This window comes from Gopherus flavomarginatus, chromosome 10 (assembly GCF_025201925.1).
Source record: "Gopherus flavomarginatus isolate rGopFla2 chromosome 10, rGopFla2.mat.asm, whole genome shotgun sequence".
NCBI classification, from domain to species: Eukaryota; Metazoa; Chordata; order Testudines; family Testudinidae; genus Gopherus; species Gopherus flavomarginatus.
In genome coordinates, this window is record NC_066626.1 from 72,993,351 (window position 1) to 73,015,061 (window position 21,711).

General features: G+C 47.6%; 2 protein-coding genes across 2 annotated transcripts in view; one reads left to right on the top strand and one right to left on the bottom strand.

Annotated features, from left to right (window-relative positions):
* The window catches only part of LOC127030435 (uncharacterized), a 102,987-nt gene that overhangs the window by 12,977 nt on the left and 68,299 nt on the right, over window positions 1-21,711 (top strand). The window lies entirely within an intron of this gene.
* On the bottom strand, window positions 16,852-18,780 carry LOC127030518 (uncharacterized). Its single transcript, XM_050917183.1, has 2 exons — window positions 18,350-18,780; window positions 16,852-17,375 (listed from the first exon to the last, which is right to left on the bottom strand). The coding sequence occupies exons 1-2, from the start codon at window positions 18,561-18,563 to the stop codon at window positions 16,882-16,884; spliced, it is 708 nt and encodes a 235-aa protein (XP_050773140.1). The 5' UTR covers window positions 18,564-18,780; the 3' UTR covers window positions 16,852-16,881.

Below are 21,711 nucleotides of genomic sequence, written 5' to 3' on the forward strand. Positions count from 1 at the left end.
TGGGTCCTGGCCACCGGTCCAGGGGGCACTGCATTTTAATTTAATTGTAAATGAAGCTTCTTAAAACGTTTTAAAAACCTTATTTACTTTACATACAAAATAGTTTAGTTATATATTATAGACCTATAGAAAGAGACCTTCTAAAAACGTTAAAATGTATTGCTGGCACAGGAAACTTTAAATTAGAGTGAATAAATGTAGACTCGACACACCACTTCTGAAAGGTTGCCGACCCCTGTGTAACAGCAATGGCTCACCAGTAGCCAATGGAGTCCCTCCAGATTTACAGCAGTGTAACAGAGCAGAAGGTAGCTCGTGACTTTAGGAGGGTTATAAGGGAGAAATTTGGGTGTTCCTGGGCAGAGATGGGCCCAGAGAAGGCTTGTTCAGCAATCAGCTCCTTATTACACTCCTTGGGGTGGGATGGGGGAGGGAAAGCTCTTACTCAAGACAGTTTAGTAATGAGGATGAACTCCACTATGAGCACATGCAGAGTTGTGAATAATGACACCAAATGGCAGGTGCTACAGAAAGCTTGTGTATTAAGAGGGTCTCTTTGGCAGGACAGCAGGAAGGGGACATGAAGGTTTCAGCACCTCTATATAGGTGTCTGGGCAAAACACAGATTATTTATTTGGGAGTGTGGGGGAGGGGAAGAGAGGGACACCTAAAGCCTTGGTGCAAGACATCAACCAGGGCTGGTTTTAACTGGTGAGGGGCAGGTAGGACTCTTGTGAGGAAGCGGCTCTCAAAGTTACTGATTATTTACCTGTCTGAGACAAGGCCGTATTGTGTAAAAGAAAATAAAGACACACTAACCCTCATTATACCCACAGCAGCCTGTACAGGTAAATAATCCCACACCTTAGTGTTGTTACCATCTGCCAATTTGTTTCCAGAGCTTTCAGTGGGAGAATCCTGCTCACTTCCAGAAAGGGTCTCACTCAGCATTGTCAAACAGCCTCCTCATTGACTGCCATGAGTCTGGCCTCTCAGATGCAGTTAGCCAGGTTAAATCTTACTCTTAGGAAGTCATTTGGACACCTGGATCTCAAAGCTGCCTATGTAACACCTCTCCTGGCAGATGTGAGAGCAGCATACAGCATTAGGGCTTGTCTTCAGTACAGCAGCTATTGCTAGTTAGCACCTAGCTAGCCTAGTGTGAGTGAGTGCCCTCATCAGCACCCCTCCCCTGGGCCAGCTAGCTCAAGTTGAAAGCACCACATAACTCCAGCTGGAGAATTGCATGCAGCTAGCAGTCAGGTTAGGGGAAACACTCCCATTAACACAGCAGCAAATACCAGCACTATAAAATAATCACTCACTGTAGCAGTTTCATCTGTAGATCTCAAAATGCTGTAGAAAGGAGGACAAAGCATATACAAAATAACACAATGCTGTATGCAGATAGTCTCCCCACCCTGCTCTGAGCATCCACACACAGAACATAGAGCCAAACTTACCCCCTTCCTAGGATGCAGATTTATCAGCTACTAAAACAACCATCACACCCAGCTGGCTATTTCTAGAGTGTCCCACAGCCCTGCCTTCATATTTGTTCTTCATAGTCTCCTAAAGGCTCCAAGCCCGTCTTATTCTCCCGTTGGTGTTAAGTGAATACACCTGCTTGTGTAAGTAAGCAGCAGTTTACCTTGCACCTTCATGTGGAGTTCAGGCAGCTGGTAAAAGGGTTTCACAGCAGACTCCTGCCTGTCTCTACAGGGACCCAGTCTGCTGCCCTGTGATATCTGCATACGGGTTATCTCTTGGTGTGCTGGAGGATGGGCCTTGCTTGTACCACCAGACTCAGAAACTTCCTGGACTATGATCAGAAGAACTGGGTAAACCCCACAGGGCTCAGCCAGAGCATGGGGCTGCCTGCCCTGCACATCCTCTGTTGTGTGTTCCAAGCAGTAAGGGCAGCCTTCCCTCCTGCTTCTCTTGCTGTCCTCAGGTGGGTCCTGCAGGAGGGTGCACCCCATCCATCCCTCAACCCTGGCCCTCTAGTCACTGGATCCCTGTCCCACGAGCCCTCCTGGCTACCTGTCATACTGCCTGAGCCTGCACCACAACATCCACCTCGGAACCATGCCCTCGTGTATGTGCTCGTGTTTCATATCATCCACTTCTTCACCCTCATGTCGTGCACCAACACCAAATGGTAGGACCTGTGACCACCTGAGGAGGGCAAGGAACCCCAATGGGCCAGCCCATACTCCACTCTGGTTCCAAGGCTGGCTGTGGATATTAGCTGGTGGCTCCTGCACAGAGCCATGAGTACAGGTGTGTACTAGTGCAGTTCACAAACCCCTGCAAACACCAGGCTGCAGCCCCTTTTCCCGCTTCTCTAGAACCTCTTACTGAGGGTCTGGCTGCACTTCTCCCTGCACCTCCTGATTTATGCACACCCCATTCATGGCCCACAGAGTCACAGGACCTCCTCATCAACCTCCTCCTGGCACTGGCCAAGATGGCTGTCTATCACTCCAGGAGGAAGAAGCTGGAATGAGGGATGGGTGTGTGTGTCCTCTGCAGCTGTGGGCCTATTTCTGGTCCCTTGTCCGCTCACGTCTCCAGGCAAAGTTCTTCATGGCAGTGTCCGCTTACTTCTTAGATGCCTCTGAGGAGCCATAGGTGCTGTCTGGGGTTCTCTGCTCAGTGTCCCCCCCGGGTTCCCTCATTTTTAACCTTTGACTTCACTCCCAGTCTTATTTCTTTTTTGTTATCCCAAGTATTCACTTGTGTCCTGGGTTTAGTGGGTCCTCCCCATTAGTTGAAGGAGTGGGCCTTTTGTTTTGGGTGGGCCTAGACCTGCCTGTCCCAGTACTTGCAAATAGTAGGAAGGAGTCAGCGTTCCAAGTGCATCGCCCCCATAATGGGTCAGAGTATCAAAAGAGCTCAGCTGCCATATGGACACCAAAACAGGAGCCAGGTTTCCAAAGCCCCAAACACACTGAGCTGGTTTGAAAATCTGGCCTCTTATTTTGGTGTTGAAATAGGAGCAGAGCTTTTCTGAAAACGTGACCCCAGTTGTGGGTGCTGAGCCCTTTTAAGAATCTGGCTCATGGTGCTATTTGTTGGAGGATCTCAAAGTGCTTTGGAGAGGTATTATTAGACCTTGGTCCGTCAAGAGAAACGGAGGCACAGTGAAGTCAAGTGACTGCCAAATGCTACAGAGCATGACAGGGGCAGAACCAGAACCCATGTCTGCTGACTCCCAGTCCTAGGCTCTATCCACTGGACTCTATTTCCTCTCATATATAATTATGCAGTAAAAATAACATAGATAATCTTCATTAGATTACCTACATATGAAAACATAGACATTGTGTTATAAATTATGCTAATGTGTAAAAACTCCCAGTAACAAAGTACATCGATGCACTGGCGTTTGCCACATACACAATTTAACAGCTGTCTAATTCCATTGACGTCAGTAAGAGTGCCACAGATGGAAGGAGTGCAGGATGTGTAATAAGAGAGGCACAGGCTGGATTAGAGAGAATTGAGTACAGAGAATGGCTGGAACCTAAACTCATCCTTAAAAAAGAAGAACCTTATTTTACCCATGTGCAATTTACAGATGTCCAGCAACTCTGACCTATGTAAAAACAGCCAGTTTTAACCTGAAAGTTGAGAAAAGGATGGGTCCTAAAAGACTGGGGGCACTTAAAGGGCTGCTGTCACCACACTACTGGAGCATGTCAGACTTTTTAACATGTTTTCCCCACAGCCCTGGGAGTTAGGGCTATGCTACTATCCCCATTTTATAGATGGGAAACTGAGGTACAGAGAGACTTGCCCAAGGTCATATGGAAATCCATAGCAGAGCAGGGATTTGAACCCACACCTCCCCAATCCTAGGCTAGGCACATAATCACTGAACTGGACTGGACTGTCTTTCCACTTGTTGATGGGGGGAGATGCATCCCTACCTGGCTTTTTGTGGGGAGGGTTGGGCAATGTAATCACCCAGGGGAGGTGGGACTCCCCAGCACTGCCACATTCCCGCTGAAGTCTATGGCCAGATCTGCTTTGATTTCCCGGAGGGCTGGATCAGACCCTATATTACTATAGTAAGACACAGCATCTCCCAGTGCCTCCATTCACCCCTCTGTAAGCAACATTGGAAATCCCCCCTGAAGCTGCCACGGGGTGGGGATTACAGGCTAGGGGGCCCACCCCCAACAAGACAGCTGCAGGGAGGGGAGGGGGCCTTCCTGGGTTCTGGTGGCTCAGCTGCATACTTCTTGAGGCCAGTTATTCCCATTAAGATCACGTAAAATCACCCAGGGTGCACATGCATTTTCCACCTCTTCCACTGTTGAGGCGGCTCCCAGTCTTCGCAGTACTGGGCCAGGCAGGAACATGGAGCTGGTGGCAGGTTGGGGTGGGGACGAGAGGTGAGCCCCCAGGTCCTGCCTGCTGATATGGCTCCAGGTGGAGGCATCTGAAATAGAAAACTTGCCCCTCCCCTCCTCCTTCACCTCCCAGAGCCATTTGTTTGTAACACACACACACTCTCTCTCTCTCTGCCGTGGTGGGCCCTGGAGGCAGCTCCTCCATCTCACTTGCCCCTGTCTTATCTGCAGTGCTGTCCTGCCCTCTCCCCGTCTGCTGTACCCTTTGCCCTTCAGCACAGGCCTCTACATTCCTGTCACCAGAAGCGACTTGTGGGGAGGCATGTGGGCTCATGTGACCGCACCCCCGCCCCCAATTTCTGCCTTCCATTTAGCACAGAGGTTTTCAAACTGTGGGGCGCACCCCTCTTGTTTGAAAATCATCACCTCCTGCCAGGAGCTGGCAGATCAGAAGCTGGGTGGAGCTGTCCGGCCCAGTCGGGGCCCTGGCTCTTCGTGCTGTGCCCAGCAGCCCTCCCTGCCCTGCTCCCCAAGCCGGGCCACCTCTGCACGGCTGGGCACTCCCCAGGCAGGGCGGGCAGCACAGCTCTGAGCTGCACCCCTCCCGGATGCACTCTTGCCTCTCCCCTGAAGGAGCCCAGTGCTTGCTGGCGATGCCGCTGCAGCTGGCCCTGCCTGCCGAGACCAGCTGCCATGAGATGCTCCCTGAGGTGCTCACTCGCCACTGCCCTGGCACTCCTGGCTCTGCTGCTGCTCCTCAGCCCAGAGGCGACACGTGGGGCAGTCACGTGCCCCCCTTTAAATTGTGCCCCCTCATCAAGAGTTACTCATCGTCTCTGCCTCTCACCTCCTCTCTGTGCCTGTGTTTGCTCATTAATCACCTCCCCAGGTACCCGTCCTACGGCTACGCTCTCATCCCATGCCGGCGTGGCTGATTAGCTGGACACGGGGCCCCCGCAGTGAAGAAGGATGTGCTGTCTCTATGCTTGACACAGCACTTCCTCCGTCTGATTGGAGGGCACCTCTGAGCCCAGCTGAGCTGCTTCAGAGCGCGGTGTTGGCACCTCAGAGGAAGGCTTGGCATGGAGGCAGGTGGTTCTGAGCAATGATTGTTCCTGAAAGAGGTGCCCAAGTCCAGCCATACTGTGAATCAGGTATCACACCTAAATAGTCAGACCCCTGCGAGGTTACTCTCCAGGAGTGTCTGTGGGCAGCAGTGGAGACTAACCCTTACCCACCCACTGTGTTTTTGGCAGGCTCTGGTCTTTTCGTGGCCTGTTCCCTTGTGGGTGTGTAGCAGGGTCTGGGGGTAGGTGCGTTTGTAGGAGCACAGCAGAGAGCATGCTGAAGGGATGGGTGTGTAGCACAGAGGGGAAGGTGAGTGCATAGCAGAGGTGGGTGGGAGGCGCGTTGTGGGGTTTGTAGCAGAGAGGGGAGCTGGCAGAGGTCCAGCAGCCCCAAAGAACGAGGCAATGGCAAGAGCGTGTGCTTTGCTCAGAAAGGGCAAATGGATTCCACAAGTGCTCCTGGGTGACTGGCGGAGGGGCCCTGCATAGAAATGCCGGGAGCTTTTGAGACTGGCAGCAGGCCAGCGGCACCATTCCATGTGACAAAGAGTCAGAAAGAAAAAGCCTCACTCCTAAATAGATTTTTCCCCTCTTTGTTATTGCTGCGGCTATTCGTTGCCATGGCACCACAATTATTAGAAGGGGCCAATGGGTTTAACTGCCCTGGCTTCAGTGGAGTTATGCCTGGGTTGAATTTGGCCCATAGATTTTAATTACCATCCACTAAGGACAAGATCCGATGGGGCTGCACTGATTTTATTTTCTCTTAATTTATTACAATGCTCTGGGTGTAGACTAACTTTTCCAGCTCAATGTTTATTATTGATTCACTCTGCCTTGCAACAGGAAGAGCGAGCACCATGATAAACAGACTGCGGGGGTGGCAGGTGTCAGTGCAGCTGGTGTCCTACGCTGGAACGTTGGGTCTGATTCTCCTCTCGCTCACGCTAGGGTGACTCCATTGACTTCAGCAGTTATTTACACCCGGGGAAGTGAGAGGAGAATCCAGGCCCATTGTGCTGCAGCTGCTTATGGAAGCTTCCCACTGTTATCCCTAGATGCCTTGCAGCAGCAGCAATACACACTGCCTTTCCTCCCTCTCCATTATCCCTGGGCGCAAAGCTGTGATGCGTGCAGGCAAGATAGAGGCTCATGCGGCCATGATTCCAGCAGCTCCTGAACCAGATGTGGAGCCTTAGCAATAAAAGGAACCAGAGGGTTTGGTGAGTATCCCATCTGTTATGGGATACTTGCCGTGCAGCTAGGGTCAAAGAGCTTCAGTTCCTGCATGTTGCTTTGGAGCGTTATAGAGAGCAACAGGCCAGCTGCCAGGTCTGGACCTGCACACCCACAAGGCCTGGGCATGCTCTGATCTGGAGGCTTTGGCCCCACCTTTAATTCATACACTTACTAGGATCCAGGGGCCTCCTTCACCTTCTCACATCTGCAGCAGGAATTCTGTTGGCCCATGGGACTGGCTTTTAGCCAGCTGAGTGGCGTGGCCACTTGATGATCGTACTTGCCTTCTCCCCTGCCCAGCCCCAGACTTGGTTTGCTAGAGCAGAGGCAGCTGGGAAAGCAATTTATTTTCAGTCGTTACCTTAAGCCATCTCTGAGCTGGAGCAGCCATGGCCCTGGGCCTAGCCCTTTTAATTACAGGCATGGGAGCTAAGGAGACTAAGAAAGATGAAATGGAGCATCCCAGCAGAACTGCCGGGCAGTTCTGCACAAGGACCATTAATGAAACATCTTGGTTGCTGTGTCATGCTCTGTTGTGGGGCCACAACACTCAAGAAAATCGGTTGCTATGTTTCTGTGCCACTCACACGGATCAGGTGCTGATGTCATACCAGTTTACACTGGCCGTTGGTGCATCACTGTTAAAACAATGGGCTCTCCACCAGCAGAGCCATGGGCCTCTCTGTTTCTCTTGCCAGTCATATGCCAAACTAGGACGCCTCAGCAGCAGGGGAGAGAGATGACAACCATAAACCCTTCTGATAGACAAAGGGTCACCTTTACTCCTGGTGCAAAAGGGTAACACTCCATTGAAATCAATATCAGTGTCCATTTGCCTCAATAGAGAATTTGGCCCCAAAGGCGCACGCTCTGTTGGTAGTGGTAAAGCGGGAACTCTGCTAAGAGCCAGGACTCCCACTAAAAGGCTTGCAGGGCAGAGAATTGAACTGTAGCGCTAGCAGCAATGTGCAGCGCACATTTCATCATGAAGAATCACAGAACAGATCATTTCCCCACCACCAAAAAGCAGCTGCCTCCATGGAATAGGAACAGGCACCAGCAGAGAACTGGAGATGACAGAGCTGAGTTCTCATTATTTGGGACTGCAAATAATCCCGCCTCACATTCTCCCCCACTTTCTTCTTTCAAATAGGCCCTAGATTGCAGAGAAGCCTTTTGTATCTTTCACCAATACTATTTCATGGGCCCCCTTCTCTTGAAGGCCAAGGAAGATTGGATGGAAGACCAACCAACTGAATTGGAGACCATCAGTGCTGTTCCTTTAGGGTCCAGAGACTCTTGTTTCATGACTCAGCACATTCTACTTCGTCCACTCCACTCCTGCATATCAGGGCAGAGCTTTCACAGCCCCTGGGCCAGTCCTTTCAGCATATGACGCATGGGTTACTTTCGTAACCGACGTGGGTTCCTTCTAACTAATGTGATTACAGGGCAGAATGTAGTTTGTGGGGAAATGGGGAAGGTTACAGCCCTCTTGCTGAGCAGAAGTTTTTCCACGGTTGCCTGTCCTCATCATCGCAGGGCTTGCTGTCTTAGGAACCGAGACAGGAGAAAGCAGGGAGTGCAGGTCACTGAAACTCTCTGGGTCTCTCAAGCAATTGCTATAAAATGGGCTTACATATAACAAGGCTTTCCCGCCCTTGTGAGGTGCCTTAAGATTCTTGAATGAGCATTGCTGTAGTATGCAAAATAGCATGGGGGGGGCGTTCCCAGCTGGGTCTAACTGCTTTGTTAGGGAGGGAAGTGATGAATTGTAATAAGGGAAAGCATTGCTACATTACTCTTTCTTAGAGGGCTCTGGAGAGCTGTGATGTTGCTCCAGCTGGGCCAGTGGCAGACTCTCACTGTGAAAACCCTTTTTTGCTTCCTTGAACTCTGACTGCGAGTGGCCCTTTTGGTTTGGGATTTGGGCTCTGGAAGGCTTTGGGGTTCAGCCCAGATCAATAAGGGGCTGCATCACTGCCTGCCCTGCAACTCTCAATGCTTTAAATGCTGTGCTGCTGTGGTTACAGCCCTGACACCAATGGCCACCATGCAAACATGCAGGTCACACCTGGCTTCCACTGCCCAGTTACTCTTTGCAGGGGTCACCCAACACCCTGCCGTCCTGAATTTCCCCCAAACTGCTTGCCCTGTCGTGTCCAGCCCTCTCACTGAACACTTACAGAAGTTATTAAGTTCCCTGCTCCTTTCAAGGGACAGTACCCACCAGCTTATTACCTTAACTGGGGTTAACAAACCCTCTGTTTTAATCAAAGCACTGAATTGGTTTATAGTAAAAGTAAAACAAGTTTATTAAACAAGAAGTCTTAGGTATAAGTAATACCAAGTATAAGGAATAAAGAGAGAAGGGATTGCAAGCAAAGAAAAGTAAGAATAGGCATCTAAGACTAAAACCTGATTTAACAAACTAGAGTCTCTTGTTCAAAGGAGTGTTTCTCACCAAGTCTCTTTTCCAGCATGGATGACCAGACTCTCTACCTTCACAGATCCTAAAGTGCTCGGTTCCTTTGTCTCCTCAAGTGAAGAAAACCAAAATGGTTTTCTCTCTCGCCTTATGTCTTTCTAAGTTCATTGATTCTGCTTCAAGAGGCAGGAAGGCTTCCTTGGGTACAGTCTCCATCCCCCATTGAGATGGTTAAGTGATCACCTTTCCCCACTTTCTCTCCTGACGATTCTGTTTACCTTGCATGTTTGTCTTGGGGCACGCTTTGCGTAATTTACATTGGAGACACACGGAAGCAGGGGGAACCATATTGCTTTGTCTGGAACAGGCCTGACTTATGCACTGCTTGCCAAATACATTTTAAGAATATATTTCTAGCATGTATCTATGAAGTCCTTTGTACATACATCACACACGAATATTAATGCTTGGTGAGTTTTCCAGTGATATATTACATGCCACCTTTTGAGTACATATCATGACAACAGTGTGCCAGGCAGCACTGGAGTGCTCTTACGCTCACAACAGCCCTCTGTTCCTACATTCATGGGCTGTTCCTCATTTGCTTGGCTCTGCCCAGCCTCAAATTCTCATCTTTTCAGTGCATTTTATTACTTTGCTGAAAGCTGTTATTGAATACATCTGGGTGATCACTGCAAGCTTACTTGGCTGGTTATCTCTGAAAAAAGACTCATTTCTAAATGGTGAGACATGAGAAGTGACGAGTCCATTGCAACCGTCTGGCTAGCAGAGGTGCTGGCACTTCATACCTCATTGACTGGGAAATCTTTCTTTGGCACCAGGGTTGTAAACAAAGAGACAGGGAGAAGACTGAATCGTCAGGGTTTGCAGGGAGAAATATACAGGAGTAAATCGCAGCAGCGAGTATGACTCTCAGAGCTCCAAATGACTGAGGATTAGGGAGGGGCCGATGCAGAGCCTACTGAAATCAGTGGAAAGACTTGTGTTCACTTTAGTGGGGTTTGGATCACATCCTAAAAGCAGTTGCAGCCACCTGTGCAGTGAGAAAGGAAACCAAAGACAAGAAAAAGGAGAAATACTAGCAAAGCCCTAAAAAATACATTGAGTTTCTGAGCATGGAAGGAGGCGGGGATGGGGGGAATTAATCCCAAAGGCAGCTCAGATCTAACCTACTCATTTGAATCTCAGGTCTTCTTTGAAGAAGATAAAAGATTTGCAGTTGAGGTTTATGCAGCGGAGATAATGCTGTAATTCAGACACTATAATCAGTTCTATATCAAAACCCAGCATATTGAATCATACCTTTCGGGTAGCCTAATATTTCCATCCCACACGATCCTGCCTTATAAGACATGTCAGTTAAGCAAACCTGCTCTGCATAGGTTCCTTCTGAACATTAGATAAACACCCGCAGATACTTTGTAATGAAGAGGCTTGTTGCTGAGCCCCCTTGCCTGGAGCTAGAGCAGCCCATACCAGCGCTGTCACATGGCTGGCTGCCAACTTCAGACCTCTGTTTCAGCCGGCTTGCAGGATGGCTGGGGAAATGCTTCCCAGCCTGGATTCAGTGAACCATTCCTATTTGATGCAGCACTTCAGCACGTGCTTAAAGCTAAGCACATCTGCCTACATGCTGTGCTGAATTGGTGCCTCTGTGCTGAAGGCCAAACTGTGCCCATCCTCCCTTTGTGCTGCACAGCTCCCGTTGACACCCACTGAATTTGTGCACGCCGATCGGGGGAGGGGTGTGTGTGTCAGTTTAAGGCTGGTGAAGGAATATACCCGGCTTGACAGACAGCCTTAAAGCCTGAAGGCCTCTAACCACAAAACACAGACCGGATGAGCAGTGCTAACAGAATTTTCCCCTCAGTGCCATGCCAGTGGGCCTGATTCACCATTCCAGTTTTACTCCATGACTTCATTAGCGTTACTCCTGATTTACACCAGTGCAAAAACATTGAATGATGACATAATAGCCATTAGATAGTCATATAATTTGCATTCTCCTAGCAAAAGCCCTTCGCAAACATTAGCTACTCCTCCCTTTACCCCTCAGAGGTCAGGAAGTGTGATTATCCCCGCCAGATAAGCAGGCAGAGGGAAGGTTTGCCGAAGCCGCAGAAGGAGTCAGTGGCAGAACTGGGATTAGATCTCAGGAGTTCTTGACTTGCACTTTTGTGCTGCCAACTCCTTAGCAAAAGGCTGTTTGACCTGTCACAGCCGCCTGTCCCCTCCCCCCAGCCAGCCAGAGCAAGAGAGGATGGAAGCAGTAGTTGCTTCCTTTTGTTAATAAATTGTCTAGTCAATTGCTTGACCACATTCTGGTTCATTATGAAATCTATTCAAGAGACCAAATAATGTCAGGTCCGATTTATAGCTATAAGCCAATAATAACATAGTACAGGAAGAGGGTTCTGTACCAGTGATACTCAGATCTCAGTGGTTCAGGAGCCAAATTAGAAATCAACATTACTCAACAGAGCCATAGTAGTCTGAATTCAGTGTTTCATGACTGTAGTATTATATAGTCATATTTAAACAGTATGACGGAAATAGTTTTCATATATATATTTATTATTCTCACTGCAAAGTGATTGGCCAGTGTTATTATTTTATAAACTGCAATTGGTTAATAACATAGTAAAAGCATCCTGATTGGTTAATAACTATCACACAGTGTTTTAATGTGCTGCAAAGAGCCACAGGAGAAACATTAAAGAGCCTCTTGTGGCTTGTGAGTCTGAGTATGACTGGTCTGTATGGTAGTAGTCTCTGGGAAGCCATCTCATGCAGCGTTGTTCCATTCACCTTACACAGAAGGGGAGCTCCCCAAAGGTATGCCCCTAAAGCCATCTGTTAAAACCCTCATCTGAAACTAGGTTTAGCCAATCAGCTTTCTACCTTGTTTCTCTGGTACCATAAGGTACCTCTTATTTCTTGGTTCTGCATTTCAGGTACCAAAGGGCATGAAGACACCACCTAGGTTGGTACTAGGGTAGAACGATCATACACGTTGTCCTCTTCCTATGTGACGTTCCAGTACGGGCCCTTGAGAGTAACTCCCTTTCTGTTGCTATGATAAAGCATTCATCTGTCCTGATCTTGACAGCTTCCCTATTTGCAAGGGGTTATGGGATACTTAGCATAAGTAAGGAGGATTATATAAAAATCATAGGCCAATTTAGGCTATATAACTGCTATAATATTTGTGCTTAAAGCAGACTAATATCTATTGTGGGGATAATACATATTATTAATATGATATATATATATGCTAGCCAGCATATATTAGTCAGCACTTTTCTGTGATGGGAGCCTGTACCTGTCCCTTCCTCACAATCCTAGCAGGGGAGCAGCGATCTCAGAGGTGCAATGGACCAGCAAGCTCCATCCATTCACATACAAGAAGAGCTGCAAGATTTCTTGGTAGCATGTGGGAGCACCAGATTTATTTCTAGCAGGTCCCCCCTCTCTCCTGGCACTGATGAGCTGGGGTTGGTGGTGTGTTAGTGGGGGGAAGGGCTTGGAGCCAGCCAGCGTGGGGCTGACCGCCCTCAAACCTCCTGTGATAATCTATAGCAAGAGGAGACGGCATGGTTGCTCCCACTGGATCTCTGCACAACAGCACAGGGCAGAGTCAAGATAGAGGCTTCTTCAACAAAAAGACTGGAATTAGATTCTGCTTTTGCTAAACCATTTGAGCTGGAACGTAAGGGCCAGATCCTCAATGGGAGTTAGGCACCAAAGTACCTTTGAGGGTCTGAACCTAAATGCTTCTGCTGAGAGCAAAGCAAGCTCCTGCCTTGACTTCATTTGAGCAGATGGCACTTATGAGTATCAGTAACGATGAGGTCATTAACAATACGCCTTGGGATCAGGCAGTGTAATCTGGCAATCCTGACATTTACTAAATTATACTTCATTGTAAACCTCCAAAATGAACCCGCGAGGCGGTGGCCTGTGTTTTAATAAAATACCAGTGGAACTGCAGCGTTCCAGCTGCATCTTTTGTAGATATCCCATCATTTAGGAACTGCCAGACTGGATCAGAACAATGGTCCAGTCCTGGTCACTGATAGTGGCCAGAACCAGATGCTACAGAGAAAAGGGTAAGAACCCCACAGGAGGCAAATGTGGGAGAAATTGCCTCTAACCTAGCTCTCATTCTGCTCTCTTGTAGTTAGAGATTGGCTCAAGCCCCAAAACTCAAGGTTTAATATCCCATCTGAAGTTATTAGAGATGATAACTCTGGCTGCTCTTGACAGCCATATAAATATCCAGTCTCTCTTGACTGGAAACTGCTCTTAACACAAACCCCATTGAGGTCACTTAGCATAAGTGAAAGTTGCCTCGATTTTCAGTCACCTCAGAAATGTCAGTTTGGCTCACCACCTCCCAGGAGCTGGGCTGCAGGATTGCCATGGGTTGTGGAAACATAAGGTTGAAATGCTTCATAAAACACAGATGAGGCATCGTCTGCCCTACATAGCTGAGTGATGTAAGTATCACTCAGCTGCCCACTGGTGTGTCTGAGTCCCTTTATTATAATGATTTTTAACCTCACAGCCTCAGTGATTACTATCCAGTTACTGCTGTTGCTCACTGATGCCTTGGAGGCAGAGGCAGTCATTGGATCAGAGGATAAAGCGAGTCAGTAGTCGCGTCTCTTCACTTTACTTCGTGTCTCTTCATTTTACTTCGCAAAGGGCCAGAGCTGTTATTTAAAACTTAAAATATTGCTTATGGCACACAAGCTCAACAGACAAATCTGACGTGCGGAGACTAGGTACGTCATGTCACAAAATTGTTGGGGTGTATAAAGCTGTCTCAGCATGTAGAACATTATACATGATCATATTATATCCTGCACAGTCAGGGGTGGGGGAAATGGAAAACATGAAGACCTATGAAAAGTCAGATGTAAACCAAGGTCTGGCAGTGGCGGTGGCGGGGGGGAAGTGGGGCATAACTGTCCCCCTTGCCCCACATCAAAACAGTCCCCTGGCAGACATGGTTAATATGTTCCTGAGCTGGCTGAGATAAAGGAGGTGAAGTGTAAATAATATTGGCTTCTCGTGTTTAGCTTGTTGACTCCATTGCATAATTGACTTTAGGGCTTCGAGTTCTTTATCTAATTAAATCAGCCTTGGCAATTACTGAATTTAAAATTAAAACAGTTGGGTCAGATCTTCAGCTTGGCATAGGTATATGGACTTCAATGAAGCTAAGCAGATTGACACCAACTGAGGATCTGGCCCAGTTATGTTCAGGTACTTCTCACCCTTTGTCTTTCAAGTTCTTGTTACCAAGCCCAGCAGCCACTTTTTTTTCTTTAACTTCTTTTGCTAAGACAGTTAGTCATTTACAGGTCTGATTATCCTCTGACTTAGCAGTATCTACATAGCAACACAGTGGTGGAGATCTTCCACCTCCTCCAAAGCCTCCGGCTTGCATGATTGCCAGGACATCTAGAGCATCCCATTCATATGGTGAGGGCCAGGACTGCAGTCCTCAGCTGTGCTTCCTCCATGCTACCTTTGAAACTGAAACAAAGTAGTGCATGCTATAGAAAACCAGACAAGTTATGGAATACGGTGGAAGGAATCATGGGAATTTGACCTCAAGGCCCAGAATTCTGGTAGGTTCCATTAGGTGTCTCACAGTCCACCATTATAAACAACCCATAATGCACTGAGCTAAGTGGCAGAACATTGCATCCTGTCATACCTGCCCAGAAGTCTGTGTGCTTATTTCAGAAAAGCACTTTAATGTGTGGATGTAGTGATTGACAAGGAAAATAGCTGCTGTAGATGGAGCCACATAGCTTTGTTCTATCTGTATAATTATAGGGGGGAAACTTTCCTGGGTAGACAAGGCCTTCCCCAGGTTTCATATTCTTTTGGGCTCCATTCTCAGGGTATGTCTACACTATGGGATTATTCCAATTTTACATAAACCGGTTTTGTAAAACAGATTGTATAAAGTTGAGTGCACACGGCCACACTAAGCACATTAATTCGGCGGTGTGTGTCCATGTACCAAGGCTAGCATCGATTTCTGGAGCATTGCACCGTGGGTAGCTATCCCGTAGCTATCCCATAGTTCCCACAGTCTCCCCCGCCCCTTGGAATTCTGGGTTGAGATCCCAGTGCCTGATGGGGCAAAAAACATTGTCGCAGGTGGTTCTGGGTACAGCCTCACCCTCCCTCCGTGAAAGCAGCAGACAACTGTTTCGCGCCTTTTTTCCTGGGTGAACTGTGCAAACGCCATAGCACAGCAAGCATAGACCCTGCTGAGATCAAGACCACAATCGTGGACATTGTAAACACCTTGCACATTCTCGTGCAGTCTATGCTGAACCAGGACCTGCAAAGCCAGGCGAGGAGGAGGCGGCTACGGCAGAGCGGCGACGAGAGTGATGAGGACATGGACACGGAATTCTCTCAAACCGCGGACCCCTGCGCTTTGGAGATCCTGCTGGTAATGGGGCAGGTTCTAGCCATTGAAAGCCGATTTTGAGCCCGGGAAACAAGCACAGACTGGTGGGACCACATAGTTTTGCAGATTTGAGATGATTCGCAGTGGCTGCGAAACTTTCGCATGCGTAAGGGCATGTTCATGGAACTTTGTGACTTGCTTTCCCCTGCCCTGAAACGCCATAATACCAAGATGAGAGCAGCCCTCACAATTGAGAAGTGAGTGGCAATAGCCCTGTGGAAGCTTGCAATGCCAGACAGCTACCGGTCAGTCAGGAATCAATTTGAAGTGGGAAAATCTACTGTGGGGGCTGCTGTGATGCAAGTATCCAAAGCAATCATTAAGCTGCTGCTACGAAAGGTTGTGACTCTGGGAAAAGTGCAGGTCATAGTGGATGGCTTTGCTGCAATGGGATTCCCTAACTGTGGGGAGGCGATAGATAGGTGCTCCCTATCTTGGCACCGGAGCACCAGGGCACCCAGTACGTAAACCGCAAGGGGTACTTTTCAATGGTGCTGCAAGCACTGGTGGATCACAAGGGACGTTTCACCAACATCCGCGTGGGATGGCCAGGAAGAGTTCATGACGCTCGTGTCTTCAGGAACACTACTCTGTTTAAACGGCTGCAGCAAGGGAATTACTTCCCAGGCCAGAAAATAACAGTTGGGGATGTTGAAATGCCTGTAGTTATCCTGGGGGACCTAGCCTACCCCTTGATGCCATGGCTTATGAAGCCATACACAGGCAGCCTGGACAATAGTCAGGAACTGTTCAACTACAGGCCGTTTAAAGGCGCGCTGGCGCACATTACTGACTTGCTCAGACCTCAGCCAAACCAATGTCCCCATTGTTATTGCTGCTTGCTGTGTGCTCCACAATCTCTGTGAGAGTAAGGGGGAGACCTTTATGGCGGGGTCGGAGGCTGAGGCAAATCACCTGGCCGCTGATTACGCGCAGCCAGACACCAGGGTGATTAGAAGAGCACACCACGAAGTGGTGCTCATCAGAGAAGCTTTGAAAACGAGTTTCATCACGGGCCAGGGTATGGTGTGACTGTTGTGTTTGTTTCCCCTTGATGACCCTACCCCCTGATTAACTCATTCCCTGTAAGCAACCCACCGTCCCCCTTCGATTACAGCTTGCTTAAGGAAATAAAGTCACTATAGTTTAAAAATCATGTATTCTTTATTAAAAAGTCATTATAAAAAGAGGGAGAGAACTGACAAGGTATCCCGGGTGTGGTTTGGGAGTAGGATAGGAAGGAAGAAAAAGGCCACTAAAAATATTTCAAAGTAATGACAGCCTTTTGGTTGGGCTGTCCATGGGGGTGGAGTGGGCGGGTGCACAAAGACTTCCCCCACGCGTTCTTACACGTCTGGGTGAGGAAGATGTGGAACATGGTGAGTGGTGAGGGTGTTTACACAGGGGCTGCAGCGGCACTCTGTGACCCTGCTGCTGTTCCTGAAGCTCCACTAGACGTCGTAGGATGTCAGTTTGATCACGCAGCAGCCCCAGCGTTGCATCCTGCCACCGCTGATCTTCCTGCCTACACCTCTGATCTTCCTGCCGCCACCTCTCATCTCGAGCGTCCCTCCTGTCCTCACGTTCACTGGCATCTTTCCTGTAATTTGATACCATGTCCTTCCACTCATTCAGATGAGCTCTTTCATTGCGAGTTACTTCCATGATTTCCAAGAACATTTCGTCTCGCGTCTTTTTTTTCCTCCACCTTATCTGAGATAGCCTTCGGGATGGAGTAGGGAGGCTTGAAAAATGTGCAGCTGCATGAGGGAGGTAAAAAAGGGAGAGAAATATTTAAAAAGATACATTTTACAGAACAATGGTTATACTCTTTCACAGTGAACAACACTATTCACCTTACATAGCACATGTGATTTCACTACAAGGTCGCATTTTGCATCTTAATATTGAGTGCCTGTGGCTCTGGTGTTAGAGAGCTCACAGACGCAGGTCCGGGCAGCAGAATTCAGCTTGCATATGGCCATGGTAAGCCATTGTCTTTCGGCTTCTGCAGTCTTCATATATACAGTGCCCTCCTTTCCCAAATACGAAGCAAATCCCATTCAGTGCTGCTTCTTTCCTGTTAACATGCAGCAGCAGAAACCACCCCCCCATCCAATTCTCTGGGATGATCGCTTTACCCCTCCCCCCACCACGTGGCTGGTAGCAGGGAAGATCGCTGCTAGCCAAACGCGAAAAAGCTCAGCGCCATTCCTCCTCCCTCCCCTCCCCCTGCTTGGCTACCTGCAAGGAAGGATTTCTTTTAAGCAACAGGCAAACAGCCTGGTAGGAATGGCCATCTCTGTCCCCTTAATTAAATTCCTGAATTTCAACCAGGTTACCATGAATGATATCTCTCTCCTGAGGATAACACAGCGAGATAAAGAACGGATGTTACTTGAATGTCAGCAATCACCGGGACCATACGTAGCTAGGCTTTGTCATGCAATGATACCAGATTACTTGCTACATGCATAGCGTGGTCAAGTGTCCTACCATGGTGGACGGAATAAGGCTGCCTTGCCCAGAAACCTTCTGCAAAGGCTTTTGGAGTACCTCCAGGAGAACTTCATGGAGATGTCCCTGGAAGATTTCCGCTCCATCCCCAGACATGTTAACAAACTTTTCCAATAACTGTACTGGCCGCGAATGCATCCCAAGTCCTCAGGGCAAATCAATCATTAAAAAACGCTTGCTTTTAAACCATGTTTTATATTTACAAAGGTACACTCACCAGAGGTCGCTTCCATGGCTTCATTGTCTGGGCTAGTGGCTTGGGAGGGCTGGGAGGGTAATTCCGTCTGGGTGAGAAAAAGCTCCTGGCTGTTGGGGAGAACGGAGTGCTGTGTGCTCTCTGCAAGCTCGTCCTCCTCTTCCTCCTCCTCATCTTCCCCGTCCACAGAATCCTCAGCCATGGCTGAGATTACCATCCCCACCTCGGAATCCATGGACAGAGGTGGGGTAGTGGTGGCGGACCCCCCTAGAATTGCATGCAGCTCAGCGTAGAAGCGGCATGTTTTCGGCCCTACCCCAGACCTTCCGTTTGCTTCTTTGGTTTTCTGGTAGGCTTGTCTGAGCTCCTTAACTTTCACTCAGCACTGCACTGAGTCCCTGGTGTGGCCTTTCTCCATCATGGCCTTGGAAATTTTTTCAAATGTTTTTTCATTTTGTTTTTTGGAACGGAGTTCTGTTAGCACTGAATCCTCTACCCATATAGCGATCAGATCCAGTACCTCCCGTACGGTCCCTGCTGGAGCTCTTTTTCGATTCTCAGGAGACTGCATTGTTACCTGTGCTGAAGAGCTCTGCGTGGTCACCTGTGCTGGTGAGCTCTCCATGCTGGCCAAACAGGAAATGAAATTCAAAAGTTCGCGGGGCTTTTCCTGTATACCTGGCCAGTACATTTGAGTTCAGATTGCTTTCCAGAGCGGTCACAGTGGTGCACTGTGGGATACCGTCTGGAGGCCAATACCATCTATTTGTGGCCACACTAACCCTAATCCGATATGGTAATACCAATTTCAGCGCTACTCCTCTCGTCGGGGAGTACAGAAACCAGTTTAAAGAGCCCTTTATATCCATATAAAGGGCCTCGTGTGGACGGGTGCAGCATTAAATCGGTTTAACTCTGCTAAAATCGGTATAAACGCGTAGTGTAGACCAGGCCTCAGATGCACTGAGTTTATGCTTAGCACAGCTCTGCAGAGGGGAGTGTGAGGTTGAGGAAAGTCTATAGCTCCTGGTCAGGGGGAATCCGTATTTGCTCCTTTGGCGCAACACTCTGTTTGCTTTGTGATTGTGATGCAGTACAGAACAACCAGATCTGGACCCTGGGAACCCTGTACATTTCATTTTTTAAAAAGTCTTTACCTATTTTTCTTAGATTAATAAAACTGAACATAAAAAAAAATCAGATTTCTACTATTCACTGCTACTGTTGATTCACAATGTTTAGAATTTCTCTCAGCTAGAAATACAGGAAAACATATTAGTCAGTGTTGCCTTTGTTTCTAGTCAGTGTCCCATTTTAACTCTCATGCAATGAGAATTATGAAAGGAGAAATATGCAATCTCATGCAAGTGTTCTCTAGAACAATGTCTGGGCTGGAAAAACCACAGGGTGAACATTTAAATCCAATCTTCTCCCAAAAAATGGCTTTTATTCTGTTTTAAAAAAAAAATCATGAAAAAAAATTCTATTACTATTAGTTTTTGCAAAACTCTTCTCCCCTGCTTTAAATGGAGGTCCTAAACTACCTTTTAAAGTAATAGCTTCTAACCCATTTGGGGTGAGGTGTGTATCAAGATTTGTTTTTTGCATGATCAAATCCTTTGTTGTCTTCCCCAAACTCTAATTCCCATGAGTGTTGCATCATGCCCATGATTCGAGAGATGATGCCATATCACTCACAGGAAGTGCAGTAAATATTTGATGACTTCCTACTGGAACAAAAAAATTAAACCATGTAACTGGTAGCATTACAGCCTAGCAGGATTGATGGGCTCAGTCCCTTATAAAAATGGTACAGTCATAGTGCAGATCACTATTGGCCAAGTTTACCTTTGATCCTTATTATAAAGCACCTTTGGACTTACTATCAACCACCATCATTGCTTTAAAAAATAAAATAGATGAAGACCAGAAAACAAGCCTTAAAAAACTTCCCAGAAGCAGCTGACCTGGTTACTATGAGCATGTTTGGTTTCTTGGGAGCTGATCCTGCAAATACTCACTCACACAACCAGACCTTATACGCATGATTGGCCCCACTGGCTTTCAATAGGACTGCTCCTGTAAGGACTGTTACTCATGTAAGCAAGAGTTTGCAGAATTAGGTCTTTACTATGCGTGAATGTAAATTCCTGGGGTAAATATCATTCTTGTGTGTCTTGAAATTCAAATTTCAGTTGATCCTAAATAATAATACTTAGCTCTTCTAGGGCCTAATCCAGCTTCCACTAAAACCTGAAGCAAGAATTAATACAGGGAATGTCTACAGCCTGTGATATTCAGGAGGTTAGACTAGATCATCCCAATAGTCCCTTCTGGCCTTAAAATCTGTGAAGATATTGGAAAGTCCCCTTTGACTACAAAGGGGGCTGGATACAGCCCTTATAACCCTTTTCTATCCATGAATGTGAAAGCCCTTTATAAAAGAGGGTAAGTATTAATGTCTCTATTTTACAGAGGGGGAAACTGAGGCACACAGCAGCAAAGTGACTTGTCTAAGATCATCTAGCAAGCGAGCAGCAGAGCTAGGACAAGAACATGTCTTTCCACATCTCAGTCTAATGTTCTACCTACTGGACCATGCTGTCCAGCACATTGGGTGGAGTTGTCCAAATGTGTTCCCCTAGGTGCCATAAGATTTGTTTAATTCATATATTTCCAATTTAGAAATCGTAAAATCAGCCAGTGGCTTTTTCAAATATTCTAAAGCCAGGCTTTGGTGCAGAATTTCCTTAAGTGTATTTCAGAGCTTTGCAATCCCACTGAGAATCCTGTCAGGGTGGCCTGGATAAAATCACCACCTCAGTTCTGTACTTCAAGAAGGGCTTGGATTTAATTTTTAAAACCGTGGAACAAGTGATTGATGAAGCGTTATTTTTGGAAAGGAGCAGAACAAGAGGAAATTGACTTACTCCTCTCCCAACCTAGCTCAAATGCCCCTTGAGGCAAATTTGCTATGTCAGTATATCTTGCCGATCCTTTTCGAACAGACCCTTTCAGTCTGGCTTGCCTTTGAAGCAGGTTCAAAAAAGGCTGCTCTTTGTGAAATCAGGATTGGATCTGAAAATAAAGGTAGAGTTTGGAGGCAATCTGGGAGGAGGGGGAATCCTGCTCCCTAGTCAGGTACTTGAGCTGAAGCCCACCCGGTTTGTGTAATGTTGCCTGAGGTCAGTCTATCCTATTGTTAATTGAATTGTCTCGTTAGGCTGACCTCCTACTTGGTAAGGCAACTCCCATCTTTTCACGTGCTGTGTACTTATACCTGCCACTGTATTTTCCACTCCATGCATCTGATGAAGTGGATTCTAGCCCACAAAAACTTATGCCCAAATAAATGTGTTAGTCTCTAAGGAGCCACAAGGACT

What these genes read in the sequence shown, in the direction of transcription:
- LOC127030518 (XM_050917183.1), bottom strand. Translation starts at nt 18,563, where the DNA reads ATGGATTCCGAGGTGGGGATGGTAATCTCAGCCATGGCTGAGGATTCT. An exon ending in AGCCATGGAAGCGACCTCTG is followed by an intron (nt 17,376 to 18,349) that starts GTGAGTGTACCT and finishes TCCCTCATGCAG; the next exon opens with CTGCACATTTTTCAAGCCTC.